This window comes from Anabrus simplex, chromosome 6 (assembly GCF_040414725.1).
Source record: "Anabrus simplex isolate iqAnaSimp1 chromosome 6, ASM4041472v1, whole genome shotgun sequence".
Taxonomy (NCBI): domain Eukaryota; kingdom Metazoa; phylum Arthropoda; class Insecta; order Orthoptera; family Tettigoniidae; genus Anabrus; species Anabrus simplex.
The window spans coordinates 343,670,548-343,690,328 of record NC_090270.1 but is presented as its reverse complement, the minus strand read 5'-3'; the positions used below and the strand labels follow the sequence as shown (position 1 = coordinate 343,690,328).

At 37.4% G+C, this 19,781-nt stretch overlaps 2 protein-coding genes across 3 annotated transcripts in view; one reads left to right on the top strand and one right to left on the bottom strand.

The window, feature by feature from the left end:
* Positions 1–19,781, bottom strand: part of Plod (procollagen lysyl hydroxylase) — a 243,681-nt gene that overhangs the window by 74,583 nt on the left and 149,317 nt on the right. The gene's annotated exons all lie outside the window — the stretch shown is intronic.
* LOC136875803 (immunoglobulin domain-containing protein oig-4) lies at positions 1,651–18,471 on the top strand. The gene is made up of 4 exons (XM_067149404.2): positions 1,651–1,770; positions 5,374–5,555; positions 8,921–9,070; positions 16,539–18,471. Exons 2-4 carry the CDS (start codon positions 5,376–5,378, stop codon positions 16,695–16,697), a joined length of 489 nt encoding a protein of 162 aa, XP_067005505.1. The 5' UTR covers positions 1,651–1,770; positions 5,374–5,375; the 3' UTR covers positions 16,698–18,471.

Here is a 19,781-nt window from a genome sequence, read left to right as displayed (position 1 = left end):
TGAACCTGCCAACTTCAGTTTAGAAGCCTGCCTCTATGGTGAGATATAGAGTGTGTTCTCTCTCCTAGTATGGGCTACATGTAGATTATTACCATTGTTCTTTTGTCTTAGTCTCATCCTTGGTCTTGACAATATGCTAATATCAGCCATTCTCCATGATAAATTGTTCATAAGGTTAGCTGTTGTATGTCTTCGCAGAAAAATATGTTAATAAGAAATTAAAATGAAGGTCCACCTATTCATACCATTTAATCATCATCGTCATCATCATCATCATCATCATCATTTCCCATTACCCAGCTGTAGCCGGGAAGGGGCAAATATGGTCCCTCTCCACTTTCTTCGGTCTTTCCACCACTCCTCCAACTATTTGTCCCAGTCCATGTTTCTTTCTCTAATACTGCGTTGGATTGTGTCCTTCCATCTCAATTGTGGTCGTCCGCAGCCTCTCCTTCCTTGCGTTTGCATTTTCATCACTCTTCTTGGCATTCTCTCATCACTCATTCAATTTATGTGCCCAAACCATCTTAGTCGGCTCTTCTCTATTCTATCATTCATTACTTCCACTCCAATTTCTTCCCGGATTTTCTCATTCCTTCTTTTGTCTCTTCTACTCTTCTGTATCATAGTCCTCAAGAACTTCATTTCGGCTGCCTGTATTCGACTCTCATCCTTTCAATACCATTTAATATGATGCAAAGTCACGTATACAATGGGACCCATTATGGGTCATCTTCAGCCATGGACTAAAACTGTCAATATATCCAGTAGTGCAAATACAATCAAATTAACACTTTAAAAATATTATGCACATATTACAAATTATTTTACAAAAGAGGCAAAAAATCTCTCAGCCTATAATTAGTGAATCCACTAGTAGAATTTTGTCATGTGTGACATTGACACTGGCATTAATCTAAAATGAACAGTTCTAATAAGTAAACCCTGTACATGTACAATTGGACCAGAGCTGTTACACTGGTGTTGAAAATTAAAATAACCATACTGTGTGCTTAGTTGGTAAAAGTCTGCCCTGCTAAGTAACACGTATTAGAGAGAGCTGTGTCAAATGTAACACAGCTATACACACAATGAGTAGATTTGAGATGGTAGGACTGAATTAGCTGATAGAAGGGATCTTGCAAAAACAAAAGGACTTGAGTCAAAATCGTAACTGATGAACTGTTTGTCAATAAGCTTCGAGCTGAGCATAATACGAGAATAATATGTAATAGCACCTTCTGGCACAGGGAGGAAAACAATAGGAAACTATCTCATTTCCTTAGCAGGCCTCTTAGCAACATATAGGCTTCCTATTAAAGCTAATGGTGGACGTGTTGAGGATCCAAAGAGCTTTCAGGCTGAGGACTCCACATACATATTAGAAGATGGCATAAATTGTAACAGAATATAAAGCTTGGTTTTGGAGTGAAGGATAAAAAGAAATAGACAGGAAAAAGTAATGAACAAGATAAAGAATCTTTAGATCCAAATTAAGACTTCTTCAAATAAACTTGTTTTAAAAATTAATATTCAGTTTTAACAGACAAAGCAGTACACATTTTCCTTCTCAACAACTTGAGACACATCAATACAGGAGTGAAAGGCTATTGGAGTGACAGAGAGCAGGACATGAGAAGAGGAGGGGAGGAAATGAGGAAGGTGCTTGTTAAAGCTCTTGTCAATGTAGGGCTTGACTGTGACCCTGAGACCTCAGGCGGACTTCACAGTATCAATACACATTGGACACTTTGCAACAGGAACTCGCAAGCAAGTATATTTTGCATTTCAAGAGTAATATTATAATAACTATCTTCTATTCCAAGAGTAAAACTTCACTGAAAACTTTCTACTAGTATTCTGTTTTTAAACAGAATTTTATGAAATTAATATGACAAATGATTGTTAATTAACAAAATCTACCCCATAGAGAAATACTATAACATAAAACTAAACATGATGGTTGCATTCTCTTACTATTTCCATAGGTCCGTTCAGAAAAATATCCTCATCTTAGCACATGAAGCAGCCTCTTTTTGCTAGATCCACTGACGGTATAAACTGCAAACTCAGGTTTCAGAAGAAAATGAAATGCTGCTGTTAGTTCAATTAATCATAATCTTTTTAAAATATTAAATAATCCTTCCCACAGTTATATTAAAATTATTGCTGAAGATGAGCTTTCCTTACGTCAACCTTCAAGTAATTGTTTTTACAAAAGATTTATTATAAATACTGACTTGTTAGATTTCAACATCCATAATATAATATAAATGAAATAGGCATTAAAACCATTATTAATAGTCTTAGGCTTCAACTTTTATAATTTTTATGAAATTTAAATCACTGTTCTCTTAATTATCCAAATTGAAGAGGAAGTAGTTGAGTGCACAGAGTATTTTACTCACAGCTGACTTTTTAAAACTGTTGAAACTAATTTGTGACCTGCTGCGCGGAAAGAAGTCGGCAATGGAAATTTCACTGCAGAGCTCAACAGAAGTGTTTGGGGTGTAATAATTGTATTTCTATGTTTTGACTTCCTGCACTATCTATTGGTCTTCTTAACAAACTGAGTTACGCAGGAGTTCGCGTCATCACCACTCGATGTGGTGAAAACTTTGTACAATTGGTAACAAAATTACTGAAAGCTGTAATTGTGTTTTTATCAAAATACAGTTTTCTTAATAACAACAGTCAATAATTAATATCTTCTGAAGCACTGCACCTAGAAGCATGAACTCCTTTTAATTAATTAATAAACACTTTATTAATCATCATAATTAATAAAGATACAGCACACAAATTGTGCATTGTATAAACAAAGTTTGTCATATGTACTGTCACTTCTCACTATTACAAAAGTTCACAATAGATAATCCCCTTTTAAAATGCTCAGTATCTTATGACAATTTTGATAACGACAAAAATCTCAAAAATGAAAAATATGACTTTAGGTCCTTTTCCAAGCAATGGGTCATGTATATTGAATACGAAGGCCAAATTCTAAAATCTTGATATTTTTCCAAGAGATAATAAGTCTGTCAATATAATGAAATTCAAAGAGAAAATTAACAGTTTCAAATTATTCCCTTTCTGATTTTTAAAGTTAATCATTTAGAATATTTACATTTTAAAATGAAATTATATGATTTTCAAACTACTGCAAATATTTTGTATGACCTGACAAGCTCTTCAATTGACAGAATATTGGTTCTCTCCCTATTCATCAGGAAAGTATTTACTACATGTTGAAAAATAAATAAAAAAAGAGTTTGATAAAAAGTGTTTAATCTGATGCCTGTACAGGTTTGTGCATCCTTAAGTTAACTTAGATTGGCATTTCAAAAAGTGTCCACAGGCTTGTACTAAGGAGTAAGAAATGTCATTTGTCAAAAACCAAACTCATGATATCAGTTTGCAGAGACTGAATTTAAAACTATTCTCCTTTCTCTCAATGTCTGTACTTGTCTCCCTCTGCTATCACTCATGAGGAGCCAGTCAATTCTATTCCACAGGAAGAAGTTCCCTCTTGTCAAGAAATTGGTGAAAGAGAAAAATCTAACTTAAAAGATAAGTTACAAATACTATCCCATTAAATACAATGACCAACCCAAAAGGCGGATGATTTCAAAACATTTTAATTGTTATATTTCATTACCTGAAACCTTGTTTTTAAAACACAACACACAACATGAATTATGCCCTGTGGACATACTCATTAAAAGTTCAGTGTTAAGTTACTTTTACAATATTTCATGACTTAAAAAGTTGCAAATTTTCGCATATTCACTGAATTTCATTGAACAGAATTTAAAGGACACTCACTTATCTCTTTCTGTCACTGAACACTTTAATCTACCCCTTGTGATGATGCAAGGTGCTGGGGTATATGCATCCATTCCTCTAATATAGTGTTGGTGTCGTTTCACTTAGGGTGTAAAAAAATGTTGATGTGGGACATTTGGCCCAAGCAAATCCATAGGTGCTTAATGGGACTGAGGACTCGGCTTTGTAATGGCCAGCTCAGAATTTGTATAATGAAGTACAAAGCCATACCAACACATAACGAGCGATGTGGGGGCAGTCATTATCGGGTATCAGTATGAAGTTCTCAGAGACAAATGGAACAAAGGGGGTTTCATGTTCCGATAACACCTCCTCAATGTATGGTTTATATTCAGGGTACCTCCATCAGCGACGACAAGCTCTGTTCATGCCTCAAAGATGATACCACCCTCACTCCAAATGGCGTTCCTGTCAGAGAGATTACAGAGTGAATATCACTCCCTAAGCCCTTGTCCATATTCTCTCTACCATCAGGTGACTCATGACTTATCTGCCAAAAGCACCACTGACCACAGTTCAGTTCTGGCTCAGTACTGGGGAGTAAGCTGCATTCGTCTGATGATCTTGCTGTTTACGTCCCATGCACACATGATGGAACTAGAAACATCTTAACTGGAACCAAGATGGTGTCGCCAGCGCACAGTGAGCCACCTAGTGATGAACGAGAGTACCATTGACGGTAAAGAATTCTTAAATTCAAACGTTCATTATCAGACAAGTCTTCCTCGTGAACAAAATTTTCTTCTGAAGCAGCGGAGCGAAGTTCTCTGAAAAACGTAAAGAATTTCACCTCGATTTCTGACACGGCAAAAGCCCAAAAGCTCGTTGTCACATCAACAATTGCATTTGTCATGTAGCTGTTTGTTCTCAGCTGTAAATCACACAGCAGCTTGGGCCAGGCTGCGTGGCTCAGGAGGTTGACCCCAACTCGGCAGGTTTGATCCTGGCTCAGTCCGGTCAGCCTCGTGTCCGTAGATTTACTGGCACGTAAAAGAACCTATTATGCAGCTCGTTCTCATCATTACGTTATTGAATAAGCCCTTTTCTGGACAGAAACACAAAACACAAAGTTATTTTTATACAAGAAAAATTAGCTGTAATGGAAAAACTTGAAAAAGGTACACCTGTGTCTAAGTTTTCTGCCAAGTACAGAACCACTAAAACACTGTAAACATCTGTGCTGAAACTTAAAGAGAAAAATGTGAAGTGAAGCAGACGATGCTGTCTACAAGTGGTTTGCACAACTACAGTCAGAGGAACTGAAGCTGCTGCAGAAAGACTGGCAAAGCAGTTGGAATGGGCAAAGACTAGTTATTTCAGTTCATACAGACTGTTGTTAAACTGGTCAACTTAACCCCAAATTAGACTGGATTAATGAGGTTCAACGCTATGTAGTTTGTCCAATTCATCACAGGGGATTTAATTCTCTAATGTAGAATTGTTTCTTCACCTTCTCCTCTTGCATCATACCTCACTAAAAATGGGTTTGCATATACCAAGTCATTTATTACATCAAATTTATTATAGAAATGAACAGGAGCACCCTTTTCTGTGTTGTACTGCTGCTGCTGGTATGTGGGGTACCACGAGGAGCACTGGGGCGAAGAGGTCGAGCAAGGGGTCGAACGAAGAGCAAGTTCCAGATTGGGCTGCCAGTAACCGGCCAATACAGAGATACAGAATCAGACAAGTACTACAACAATCACAATGTAAGTGAAAATAAAATAATATTTTTTTTAATTAACAAATCATCATTCATTAGTTAGATGTAAGGCTTTCAGGCATTGAAAAAATCCAAGTCCCTCATTGGGAACCTAAGACTTTCCATTAAATAATCATTCAACAAGATGAAAAATTACATATTAGAGACTTACAATGTAATGAAAATTATTATGACATGGAAATTCCTATCTTCTAGTACTCAAAAGTCCTTGCTTTTCTACTGACAAGCGTTTTTAAAATTAGAACACCAGAGAAACTACATAATTTTCAAGCTTCTACCTCTGTGACTAAGTAGGTCAGACACTAAATTAACTCAGTATCAATAATGACTACATCCTTGCTCTCACATCTGACATTTTATTATACTCCAGTCTGAAAGATACTGTAATAAATTCAGTACTGATTAATATTCTATTTTATTGGAAGACTGAAGGAAAAAGTATCTCGCATGTTCATAACATTCATTTGGGTATCTCTGATGTCATTTTTTTTAAAGCTAATAACTAAGTAGAGCAAAAGTAAGATCAAAGTAAGATCACAGTAAGACAAGCCAAGAAAACTGACAAAGATATTAACACCCAACCAATATGAGGGCCATTCAAAAAGAAATGAGCTCAAGGCTATAAAATGAAAATTGAAAGGATCGTAGTGCAATTGCCTACGGAAGAAGGCGTGGTCCCTACAGAAATGCTGAGGCCCTAAACTCGGCGCTGGAAGAACATCGGTGCACAGACGACAGAGCGAGCACGCACACATCGTCCACTGCATCCAGTCGTGCTGAAAACAGTGAAATGGAGGCTTCAGAAAAAGGGCAAAGGAGTGTAGAGCATTTCCTGACAGCAGAAGGAGTCAGGGGAGCAAAAATTCATCGAAAAATGGCACAAATGTACTGAGAGCTCTGCAGTCCGTTGCAAGGGTCAAGGCATAGCACAAGCGATTCAGGGAAGGACGCATGTCGCTGGCCGTTGATTCACAGTCTGGAATGCCACACTGCATTACCGATGCCATTGTGCAGCAGGTGGATGCTCTCGTTAAGCAAGACGGGCGAGTTATGGTAGCAGCCATTGCCGCAGAGGTCAGAGTGAGCGTCCAAAGTGTTCACACCATCATTAAGGACAGATTGAAATTTTGCTAGAAATGCACCCAATGGGTGCTTCACAGTGTTCAGCCAGCACAGGAAGCATGTCGAATGGACGTCTCTCTTGAACATCTGCTGTGCTGTGCCAAGGAAGGGAATGAGTTCCTGTCAGGAGTGGTCGCTGGTGTCATCACTTCGAACCTGAGTCAAAATGTCCAGTGGAAGCATACAGGGTTGTCGCGAAAGAAGGCCCAGAGAGGCAAACAATTTACCTCGGACACCAATGTCAAGAAGTACGTTCGGAATTGGTTCACAACGCAGCTCCAGGAATTTTACAAGATGGCCATTCACTGCCTTGTGTCGCAGTGGGACAGTACTGGGCAACACTTTTGAAATAATGGTACTGGTTTTCGTTTTGTAGCCTCCAGCTTGTTTCTTTATGAATGGCCCTTATACAACTATGAGTGGGCTGTAGTCAACTAAGAGAATTTTAAGGAAGTATGAATAAATGCTACATATGAAGGAATTTCAAAAGAAATTTAGAAGTATTAACTTTCTGATAGTACAATTAACAATCTTCTATCTATTTTATACTGGGAAATCACTATAGCTCAATTGTTTATAGCATATCTAAGCATCTCCATGAAGTCATAATTATTAAACATTTCAATTTGGTTCTAGTTTTAATTATGGTGTTTTTATTACATGTTTTTGTACCAGGTTGTTTTTACTAAGAAAATGCAGTGTACATATTAAACCCCTCCCTGCCTCCTTTCAGATGATAGTAATGGAGCTAAGAGTAATACCACTTGATGATCGCAACTCTCCTGTATAAATGCTTTCAATGTTCCCTCTTTAAACCTTCTAGTAGCCAGGTAGTCATAATTATTCCTACTGCCTCACATCTTCTTGTAACTCATCTTGGTAATGTATACAGTAGAACCCCGCTTAACCCAACTTCGCTTAACTGAAACCCGGCTTAACTGAAATGCTCGGGCAAAATAGTATTTTAATATTTTGTTTTTACCCTCTCGTTCTTAGCCGTCGATATTAGTAATTCTCTTGCTATATCCCTATTTTTATATTATGACTTATGCCAGAATGCACGTGTAGCATAAAACAAAACCGTTTCTTACCCTCTAGTTCATTCCATGATATATTTTTCCTTGAACAAGCAGGATTTTTTTATTTTTATTATTATTATTATTATTATTATTATTACTACTATTATTATTATATATCACGAGCATTATGCAAGATGATTCCGACCTTGACAATAGCAGTTCTGAGAATTGAGTTATACCAGATGATGGATTTAATGCATTGGAGGTAAGATTGATATCGAATTTTTATTAAAATACAGTACCACACGCTTCAATTACAGTACTGTCATAAAATTACTGTATACAGTATTCACTTCAGTAGTAACCAAAATATTGTTTCATTATTTCAGATTGCTTTGCGTTTTGTTGAACAAAGCAATGAATCTACACCAGTTGATGTATTGTTAATTAAACAGTGGCGCGACAAAGCTGTACGACAGCGATGCACCAAGAAAATTCAGAAGAAAATCACTGATTTTGTACAATCAGTGACATTATGTAAACATTTTAATGTTAATATACAGTATGAACCTTTTCTTAACAGAGTTTATGCATTTTTATTTTGACATTTAACTACCGAAAATATTTACCATGTGTCATCCAAAAAAAAAAGCACCAACCGAAGTGGCTCCGGCCCCTTTATTTTGGATAAACGGGATTCTACTGTATTTAAAAAACAGCAAACTTGGGTGGAAGATAGGAACATATGGCAAGGAAAAACACAACATTAGCATATTATCCCCTTTGTATATACAGCCTTGGCTGTGTATGGTACAGAGGTGTGAGAATATTGAATTTCTTAAAATGTCACAATAAAGGTTCTTATCCCCCACTCCCTAAGAGCTGCTAGTACAGTATGTTGTTTTTTTCTGCTAATAGAAGATTTAAAGAGGGAACATTGAAAGCATTTATACAGGAAAGTTGCGATCATCAAGTGGTATTACTCATAACTCCATTACTATCATCTGAAAGGAGGCAGGGAGGGGTTTAATATGTACACTGCATTTTGATAGTAAAAACAACCTGGGACAAAAACATGTAATAAAAACACCATAATTAAAACGAAAACCAAATTGAAATGTTTAAAGACTGGACACCACATAGATGAAATGCAAGGTACTAAAACACCACTATTTGGAAAAGAAAGGTAAAACAAAATCTCTACTTCCAGGGAGCCAAAATCCTGCAAGCATCTCATTTTGACTATGAATATATGCTGGGACATAAGATAGTATTCCAGTGCCTAGCAAAGGGGAGTCCACGCCCTTCGATCACCTGGTTCAAGGATGGAATAGAGTTGTATGCTCACAGCTACCTACATGTAAGTAATCGGTGTTCTGTTATTGAGTCCTATGAAGTATTTCTTGTTTTATCATGTTACCTTTTGAAATGATATTTCCAAGATGTTTGAAGTTAAAAACAGATTGTTTTTTTTTTTTCAATTTGTTTTATGTTGCAATGACACAGATAGGTCTTATGGCAACAAAAATTAACAGATTGTAACCAAGTTCCCCCCAGAAAAAAATGTTTGAATGTGTACCTTTCCTGTTGATAGTCATTTCAATAGTTTTTGTTTTACTGTTTAGTCCTTATTCTTTAAACTTGTCACTTCAAAATTGAGTTTCTCCTGTTCTTCTGCTTCAGTTGCTCCCCAAATGAGATCATTATCTGCAAATATTACAATGTTACGCTCTTTGTAATGTTCTTTGATGGATTTTATTATCTTATCCGTGACGAATTGGAGTGGTGACAAGCCACTTTCCTGCTGGACTCTTCCCTTGGTTTCAAACCAATCTGATCTTCAATCCCCAACTTGGACACAGCTAAAGCATTTTTGATACAGAATCATTACTTTATCAATCAGGAAGTTTGGCACACCTATACCTTACCTTCTAGGCATTCCAAGATCATCTTCCTAGGGACACTGTTGTAGGCCTTCTTGATGTCCATAAAAACGATCACCAAGTTCTTTCTATAATCCCAGTGCTTCTCTGTTAGTATTCTGACAGCAAATGTAGGTCTCTAGTGCTTCAGTTCATCCTGAAGCTGTGTTGCTCTTCCTCTGGTGATGTTTCTACTATTTTCCTGAGTCTTCTTTCAATTATTTTCTCCAGACGTTTGAGTGAGAAAGTCGGGTGATGCCCCTGAAATTTCCACATTTCTTCCTGTTTCCCTTTTTATACAGGGGATGATGATAATCCCCTGATGTCCTGTTCAGAGAGAACTCTGTATGCCTTTATCATGTCAACAGTGAGGTCGTCAAACCCCGGGGACTCCACTTCTAACCATGTCAGATGGTGTTGTGCTCCATCACTCGCACTTAAACTGCAATCTTCACTGATGTCATTTCCAAGACTTTCTCCATTTAAAAAAGTATTGAAGTAGTTCATCTCTTCGCTGATGCCTTGATCTGTCTTCACTAGGTTCCCGTCCTCTGTTTCCAGTGCAAGGATATTGCCATGCGCACTTCTATTCTTGGCTACTTTATGAAGCAACTTCCTGTTACTTTCACAGTCTTCTCTTAGCCTGGTAGTGAACTCACCTCAATACTTTTCCTTTTCTTCATAATCTGGTACTCCTGTGCCAGATACTGAATTTCATCTTCCCGGACGATGATTTCTGTTTTTCATTATCTAGCCTCTTCTTTGCTGCATTTCTTTCTTTTACAGCAGTTTCCACCCTCTCATTCTTTCTGCCTGCATATTGCACTTGTCTTTCCACATACTGATTTGGCTTCTCAAACCAGGGTATTCTTGAATCATAGCCACTTTTCTTCTACTCCCCTCTTTTTCATTCTTTAGTAATTTGGTTGAGATCTTGCTTTGGTATTCTTCTTTTCTCCCATCTTCTCCTGGCAACCAGGTCTTGATATTTGGCATTCTCTTACACATGACATTCCCAATGTACACAACCGAAACGCAGTGGTCACTATCGAGGCATTCACTTGGGATAACCTTAACATCTGTGATGAACTGACTACCAAACCAAACCCCATGGCACTACAGCCCTTGTAGGGCCTTGGCCTACCAAGCGACCGCTGCTCAGCCCGAAGGCCTGCAGATTACGAGGTATCGTGTGGTCAGCACGACGAATCCTCTCGGTCGTTATTCTTGGCTTTCTAGACCGGGGCCGCTATCTCACCGTCAGATAGCTCCTCAATTGTAATCACGTAGGCTGAGTGGACCTCGAACCAGCCCTCAGGTCCAGGTAAAAATCCCTGACCAGGCCGGGAATCGAACCCGAGGCCTCCAGGTGAGAGGCAGGCACGCTACTCCTACACCACGGGGCCGGCGAACTGACTACCACATCTATCAGTTATTATATAGCCTATCGCTGTCTTGTGCTTCCCATCTCAATTGTAGCGAGTGATTTTTATGGCTCTCTCTCTTCTGAAACCACGAGTTTTGTATGCTCAGGTTATTTGATGTACAGAAGTCTATCAGGTTTGTACCTCCATATTACATAAAATAAATTTCATTGTGCTAAGCCCATATTGTCATAAGTATCACTTTAGCAATCCTCATCACGTATTCCACGTTTACAATACAATCTGAGTCTTTATTGATAGACTACATTAAAATCGATACACGTTTCATTCCTACCGGGACATCATCAGTAGACACATGAATAACAGACCTTATAAAAATTCTCACATGGATATTGGTACATATACTCAGTAAGAAATATGTTCACTTTATAGATAAAAACGACGTGCAACGTCTTTTCCTTAAAATATCTAACGCGAGTACAACTTTGTAATAAAAATCTTGAGGTGTCTGTCCATATTTTGAACATAATTGATGTTGATGGATTGAGTTGTTCAAAGACGAGAATGCCGTAACTTTGGAGGAGCTAGGTTGATTCATACGGGACAAGACACCAGCGGATTACTTAAGCAGTACTCTGTCAACAACCTTGCAGTCCTAGTCAAATGTTCCACCTATAAATTGAATGTTCCATGTCTCTGCACAACTCAATCCATCAACATCAATTATGCTCAACATACAGACTCCTCAAGATTTTTATTAAAAGTTGCAGCCACATTTGATATTTTAAGGACAAGATGTCACACGTCGTTTTTATTTATAAAATGAATGTATTTTTTACTGTGTACATGTACCAATATCCATGTAACAATTTTTATAAGGTCTGTTATTCATGTGTCGACTGATGTCCCGGCAGGGATGAAACGTATCGATTTTAATGTAGTCTATCAAAGAGTTAGATTGTAATGTAAAGGTGGAAAACGTGATAACGATTGCTTGAAGTGTCTACCACCATAGTTATGGGGTCCTATGGTGTCTTTACAGCCCTGCCTGTCTGTCCCAATTTGGTCATTAAGGTCTCCCATAATTGTGATGTCATCGTCTTTTATTAGGTCCTCTAGATCTACAAGGACCTGATCTTCTTCATCCGAAAGACAGCCTACCAGTAGGGCATATACTTAGAGAAAGGTATGCAAAACCTGGCCAACACGCAATTTCATTTCAATGTCACTCATACAACTGATGTCCGTCTGCACATCATCTTTGTGGGGAAGGAAAGCAATTCCATTTCCGGCTTCATTAGGGTTACCACTCCAGTACAAGATATAACCATTTCATAAGGTTTTCTTCCATGAACCATTTCATTTCACTCAAACCTAAAATTCTGAGTAAGTGTCTGTCCATGAGGTCTACAATTTCTCTGAATTTACCAGCATTGGTGAGGATTGTGAGGGTTCTGACTTAGAGCTGTTTCTTCTTGTGTACTGTCTGTAGGCCAAGTTCGTGAGTGTTGTTGTAATGTATGGTACTTTTTAATATTTCTACATTCGAGGCTTGTTTTGGTTTTGAAAGCAAACTCATTATACTGTATTGAGTAACAAAAAGACGTCAACAATGTTGCAAGATGGGAAATACAACATGGGATGATGATAAACAGGGTAAAAGTCAGATTGTAAGTTTCACTAAAGAAGAAGTCCTCTCAGATTTTTTATTTTCAAAATCTCCCTCCACTTGGAGGTTGCCTAAGACATAGAATACACTAAAATAACTTCATTAAAAAAATAAAGAAATTATAAGTTCCTGATCTCAGTCTGGCGAATAAAAGTGGTATCTGAGTATCAGAAGACAACCCTTTAGCATTTTCAGCCCCCAGTCCATGATGCAGATGGAGTGAAAATGCATTATGGAAATCACTGTAAATACCTAGGTGATTACACAAGGAGGTACTTAGGGCTTACAGTAAGGATGTAAAGTAAAGGGCATGTAATTCACTAGTAAGAACCTAAATTAGACTACAGTTCCAGTGTTTGGGATGCACAGCCAGATTACTTGATTCAAGAAGTGGAGAAAATCCACGGGAAAGTAGCACGATTTGTTCGGGGTAACTTCTGACAAGAGAGTAGTGTTAAAAAAAATGCTACAGACTTTGGGCTGGGAAGACTTGGAAGCAAGGGAATGAGCTGCCCAACAAAGCGGAATGTTCCGAGCTGTCAGCAGAGGAACGACATGGAGTTTTCTAAAATAAGAGGGATCATAATATGAAGATAAAGTTTGAAGTCAGGCAGACAAATTGGGGTAAATATATGCCCTAATAGGATTTTTCTCCGGGACAGATAAGGATTCAAGAATATTTTAAGTGAAAGCACAATTTAGAATCTTCCCTCAACAACTCGTTTCTGGAAATCCATCATCATAAAATATTAGTTTAGACTTCATTAAACAAAATCTTATTTTGAATAAGCTTTCTTTATCCTACATGAGTAGAGTAACAAACAAATAACCATCTCTGATTAGGAAGATAAAATCAGAGCAAACAAATAAAATGAGTACATTACACATTTCCTTATAGGAATATATTACAATGAGATTTAAAAGTATTTAATGCAGGCAATGGCCAAAATACTTACGTTTCATAAGGAACTATCGAGGCATTGAAATGGTGTACGGCTTTTAGTACCGTGAGTGTATGAGGACAAGTTCGGCTCGCCAGATGCAGGTCTTTTGATTTGACGCCCATAGCCAACCTACATGTCGTGATGGTGATGAAATGATGATGATGATGATGATGATGATGACGACGCCATATACACCCAGCCCCCGTGCCAGTGAAATTAACCAATGACGGTTACAATTCCTGGCTCTGCCGGGAACCGAACCCGGGACCCCTGTGACCAAAGGCCAGCACGCTAACCATTTAGCCATGGAGCCGGATATCAAAGCATTATTTCTATTGTAATGAAATAGCGTATGGGTTTTAGTGCCAGGAGTACCCAAGGACATGTTCGGCTCCCTAGGTTCAGGTCTTTTGATTTGATGCTTGTACAGGACCTGCACATCGTGATGAGGATGAAATGATGATGCAGACAATACATACACCCAGCCCCCGTGCCAGAGAAATTAACCAATGATGGTTAAAATTCCCGACCCTGCCGAGAATTGAACCCGGGACCCCTGTGACCAAAGGCCAGCACGCTAACCATTTAGCCATGGAGCCGGACATTATTTCTACTGATATCTAAACAATAATTCTGTTCTGGCTGTACAAGCGGAATGATCCGAACTGTCAGGAGAATAATAATGTAATTGCTTTTACAACCCACTAACTATTTTTGATGGTTTTCGGAGATGCCAAGGTGCCAGGATTTTGTCCTGCAGTTCTTTTACATGCCAATAAATCTACCGACATGAGGCCGACTTATTTGAGCACTTTCAAACACCAATGGATTAAGCCAGATCACAAGGCGAGCGTCTCAACCATCCAAGCCACTCAGCCCAGTGCTGTTGGTAGAGAGATGGCATGGAATGACATTAGAACACGAATATGCTTTGACACAATTATGAGAAGAATTTTGAATGCTGTATGCGATCAATTTTTACAATCTTTAAACATACTCTACTACGGGATATCAACCACAGTAGTTACCGCATATGCACATATTGTCAGTATGATGACATTTCTGCACTATGCACACCACAGAATGTGTCATCGTGTGTCTGAGAGCATAGTTCGTTCGGCTTCATCTATCCCTCGTTAACCATAGCATCTGTGTAATAGAACTCCATCTGTATTTCATCTTGATTTTGATGCGGCTCTCTAAGAAAACTAATAAGCTTCTATGTGACGTATATACATACGACTCTCAACCCAGTACATGTCTACCGTTAAGGAGTATAGTTTGAAAAGAAATAGGCTTTTAAAACTTGCTATGTTTGTCAGATTCCTTTTGCAAAATTTCAATACGGAACCATAATGAAGTTTTATGACTTTACCTGATAACTTCTATTTCATGCATTATTATTGGCAAGATATTGAGGTTGTAAAGTTTCAGAACAGTACCTAGCAAAAACTGACTGGGATTTTTAATCCCCTGCAGCTGCTGTAGCTGAGATAGACCTTTCAATATGGTCTGTGATGATGCTTCTGTTCATTTGCAGTGATACTGACATATATTTAGAGATGAGTGCCAGAGGTTTTCTCCTTGTTTCATCTGTCATTGTGTTATAGTACTCCTCTAACTGCCTCTGTGGATCAGCGGTAGAGTGTCGGCCTCCGGATCCCAAGATAGCGGGTTCAAACCCGGCAGAGGTAGTCGGATTTTTGAAGGGCGGAAAAAAAGTCCATTCGACACTCCATGTCGTACGATGTCGGCATGTAAAAGATCTCTGGTGACACATTTGGTGTTTACCCAACAAAATTCATTAAATCTCAGCCATAGACGCCCAAGAGAGTTTCGGTTTACTCGGTATGCCATCTAGTGGGGGCCTAGAGTAAAACAGAACGTCGAAATTGACGAGCAGACAGCCAGATGGCGTCAAATTGAAATGTCTGCACACGGTAGCTGAGGCCATACGATTATTATTATTATTATTATTTAGTACTCCTCTAGTGTGTTCTATATCTGGTTCCTATCCTATGTCCCTGCCCAGTAACTACTGCTCCTTTCCCACCTTTCTTTTCTCTTGTTATTCTTTTTACTTGTTACTATACTTGTTTTACTTTTCTTTACACAGATTTTCATTCCTTATTCTTTAATCATCCTATTTAATATATTAAGCTTTTCCTGGATCTCGCTCTCATCTTAGAGACTGTGGTTATCTAGCTACTCTCCCTTAAAATAATCACTACCACAGTCTCTCATCTTTTTCCCAAATCACTATATCATCTGCAAATAGCATGGTATTCATTTTTTAACCTTTACATATTGCTATTGGTGATATCCGTCACAATTTCAAACAGTTGAACTCACAGTACACTTCCCTATCTTACTCCTGATTCAATTTTAAACAATCCTGTTTTCCTACAAGTGCAGTGTTTAAAATGCATGTCTTCAATAATTTTTATTGTTTCCCTTCTAAGAACTTCCAGTAGCAGATTTTCCCAAAATGTTTGCTCTAGGGGCACTATCACAGACCTTTCCTACTTTGAGTCAATAAATACCTTCATCATACCCCATCTCTTATACCCAATCATTGACCATTCTTTGTCCCATGATAAAACTGGGCTCCACTGTTGATCTTCCACTCCTGGAATCAAACTGTTGTTCTTGTAGTTACATTTCTAACTTCTCTCTAATTATTGTTCCTAGTGTTCCTCCAACTTTTTTGGAAGCATGCAATACAATTCACATTTCCCTACAACTGCTGAACTAACAGAGAATCAAATGCAAATACAAATTTAGATAAAAATTAATGAACTTCCAATAACTTTTCTGCCTTCTCTATCTTGATGGCACATTCTTGTCTAATATCATTTGAACTGAAACTTTACAAACATACCACTTAATATAAAATTTCTGATTACAGATTCACGAGTGGATAATGAAAGATGATCACATCAAATCAAAGCTTGAGATTGACCCAGCCACTCAGATGGATGCAGGACTATATGAATGCTCAGCTGACAATATGTACTCGATAGATAGACGAAGCTTTAAGACTGATTTCAGCATAGCTTTCGACTGAAATATTTTGCTACATGGCTTCATTACTGCCAATAGTCTGAAAATCAAATACTTCTAATATACAGGGCAAACTACTTTTTATTATCTTTAATTTTTATTTAGATTTAATTTTGGTATTCTGTTTAGCTTTTATAAGTCTGTACTTGAGTTTCTGTGCTCTATTTTTCAGAACAAAGTAACATTAACCCTAGAACTGGCAATGTTAAATCTTGTGATGGCAGCCATATTTGGCAGCTTTTACTTGACTAAATAAAATACAAAATATCCATAAGGAATGAAATAAATCTACACAGTTTCATATATCTACATAAAGCTAATACAAGGAGAATTGTAGTGTTGACATGAAATTGCTTAAATGTTTTGACTAGAAAAGTGTACAGTCTGTTCAAAAAGTGTAATTCCTAAAATAATAATAAAAATTTTGATCATATATATACAAAAATGGAACATGTCACAAACAAACTGAAATATATACAGATTATCAATAATGTACCTTCAATGCACTAGCAAATGTTTCATCACTCCGAGAGGTATATTCTTGAAAATGTTAGGGAAAATGTATTGGCATGCAATCATTAGTCCATGTTGTTACGACAGGTTGCTTTATGGGAAACTCTTCATTACATTCACTTACCAATATTTGATGCAAAGAAATAGCTGATCAACATTCCAAATCTGACACTGAATCTGTTTGTTCATTTCCAATATCCTCAAAGTCAGAACCGTCACTTTCATCTTCCCAACAAATTTTGGCACTACTCCAACAGTAATATTCCGTAATGAAGTGAAGATGCCATGTTTAGACACAATCAAGGCTAATACCTTGTCGATGCAACCACTCTTCTTCTTTCATTGGCTGTCCCTTTCAGTTCCATGTAATTGTCACAACCTAACCTCGTCCTGATATCGTCCCATGTCTTCCTCTTCCTTTCTATGAGCCCGTGAAGGTTTGCTTACAAACGCTACAGCAATGGTGCTCAAACAGATGGTCAGAAAACTATTTCTGTGAAACTGCACCCGAAGAGGTTGTAAATATGAATGAAACTGCTGTGGAGATCAAAAACGATAAAAAGTAGACTGTCATGACTTTTGGTGAAGAAATGAGGAAATTACATGAAGAAATACGAACATGTCGAATATTCAACAGTGCAGGGACCAAAGTGTTGAATATTTGATACTTGTCAGTTCTAGGGTTAAACAAGTATATGTATGTGGTTTATATTATTGAAAGTGTAAGGACAATGTATACCAATGTGCTGTTCTGAATTGGGACGGCTGTTATGCAAGTTTATGAAATGTAACCATATAATACAGAATTTTAGTACTGAAATGTTACTACATACAACTAAAGTAACAGGCTGTTCAACTGACCAGACCTATCTGTTTTAAATAGAGATGGAAATGGATACACATGAAAACAAACAAAGTATAATACAGGCAGAAATAAAAGACTGAAAAAAACAACCTGATAATAATAAGTAGTTGAAAGAACAATGACAGAAAAAGATTACTGCCTGTTTGACATATAATTACTGAAATGCATAACTTGTAAGTAAACGAATTGTAAAATGAAATGAAGAACAGTAGTAAAAAAGGCTGCAGATTAATACAGAACTGTAAAGTAAATATGGTAAAATAAACATTTTTTTCTAACAATCCTCAACAAAAATTTGTCATTAACCTTCAAGACTACAGTAAGCATTAGTTATAAAATGTATTTCAAGGTCCTAAATAATTACAGTACTGTACTTGCAAAAATACATAATTTTCCACTGTCGAATAATACATTAACATTTATCTTTCATTGCAGTTATACCCATTCCACAACAATACCAAATTCCTCCCCTTTCTCATAAACTGTATCTTTATCATTTGCATAAAGTAAAAATCTTGGAAATACAAACTGACATAAGTTTTCAGACTGATTCTTTCTTCCATTAAAGTTACATAAAATTCAATCTTACACAGACAAGACACCATTTCATTCTCTGCTGAGCACGGCATGACATATTAACAAACCAATTGAATTCTCTGTGTAGTGTTGTCAGCAATAATACATTTCATCAAGTGAGGAGGGTTGCTTTTGAAGAATGTAGCATTTTAACAGTGTTGATACCCAAAGTACAGGAAGAGATGCCATCGGGGTGCTAGGTGTTGGTTATAATAACGTAAAGATAATCATCCAATACACAAATGCCAAACATAATATTCTTCTACATAACTGAAGTTTTGAGAAAAATACAGTGATCAGAGCAGTTAAAAGTATTATGTATTTCAAATCAACTTTAAATATCATTCATTTTTTTTTTTTTGCTAGAGGCTTTACGTTGCACCAACACAGATATGTCTTACGGCGACGATAAATCATTCACTTTTAGTTTCGAAAATAACAGTATTTAGATTTTATAAGTATGCATTTACTTTGGCAACAGAAATACTATGGTGATTGGCTGATGAAAACTTGAAAATTACAGGTCATGAGAGAAAGTCACATCTTTAACCACAAAAAACTTAGTCACACTGACGGCTTCATCAAAGAATTAGCAGTAGGCTATGAAATGAACATTCAAAATCTCACAAGTAGGACACGTCACCAACAAGAAACTGAAATCATGTGAAGTCTTGCAAAATGTACGAAAGCAGCTTGTCACATCTTCAGAAATGACAAAATACAGCCTGATTCAACTTATCATAGAAGGCAAGACGGAAGGGAAACATTGACTTTGGCAGAGGACACAGAACCTCCAGTAGTGGTTCGACATCCAAGATACGGTAACAAATGATGCAGGAAACACAAAACAGAACTACAACATGATGATCGCCAGTGGCGGCAATCAGTGGGGGTGAGGGCAGCCAGCCCCCCCCCCAAACCTTTACAGAGAAAACCTTACATTTTTTACTTTATTTCAGCTGGCTGAAACTAGGAATTATAGGGATAATTTTTTTTAAAAAGCAATTTGTACAAACCCTGTTGTCTTATCAACTAATTCTTCCCTTTAATTTTCTTTTTTTACAACTTTATTTACGTCACACTGACACAGACAGGTCTTATGGCAACGATGGGATAGGAAAGGCCTAACAGTGA

Bases quoted from the DNA above. Each gene is read 5' to 3' on its own strand.
- LOC136875803 (XM_067149404.2), top strand. From the start codon at position 5,376: ATGAACAGGAGCACCCTTTTCTGTGTTGTACTGCTGCTGCTGGTATGT. The intron at 5,556-8,920 runs GTAAGTGAAAAT...CTCTACTTCCAG, and splicing joins AGTACTACAACAATCACAAT to GGAGCCAAAATCCTGCAAGC. The intron at 9,071-16,538 runs GTAAGTAATCGG...TTCTGATTACAG, and splicing joins ATGCTCACAGCTACCTACAT to ATTCACGAGTGGATAATGAA.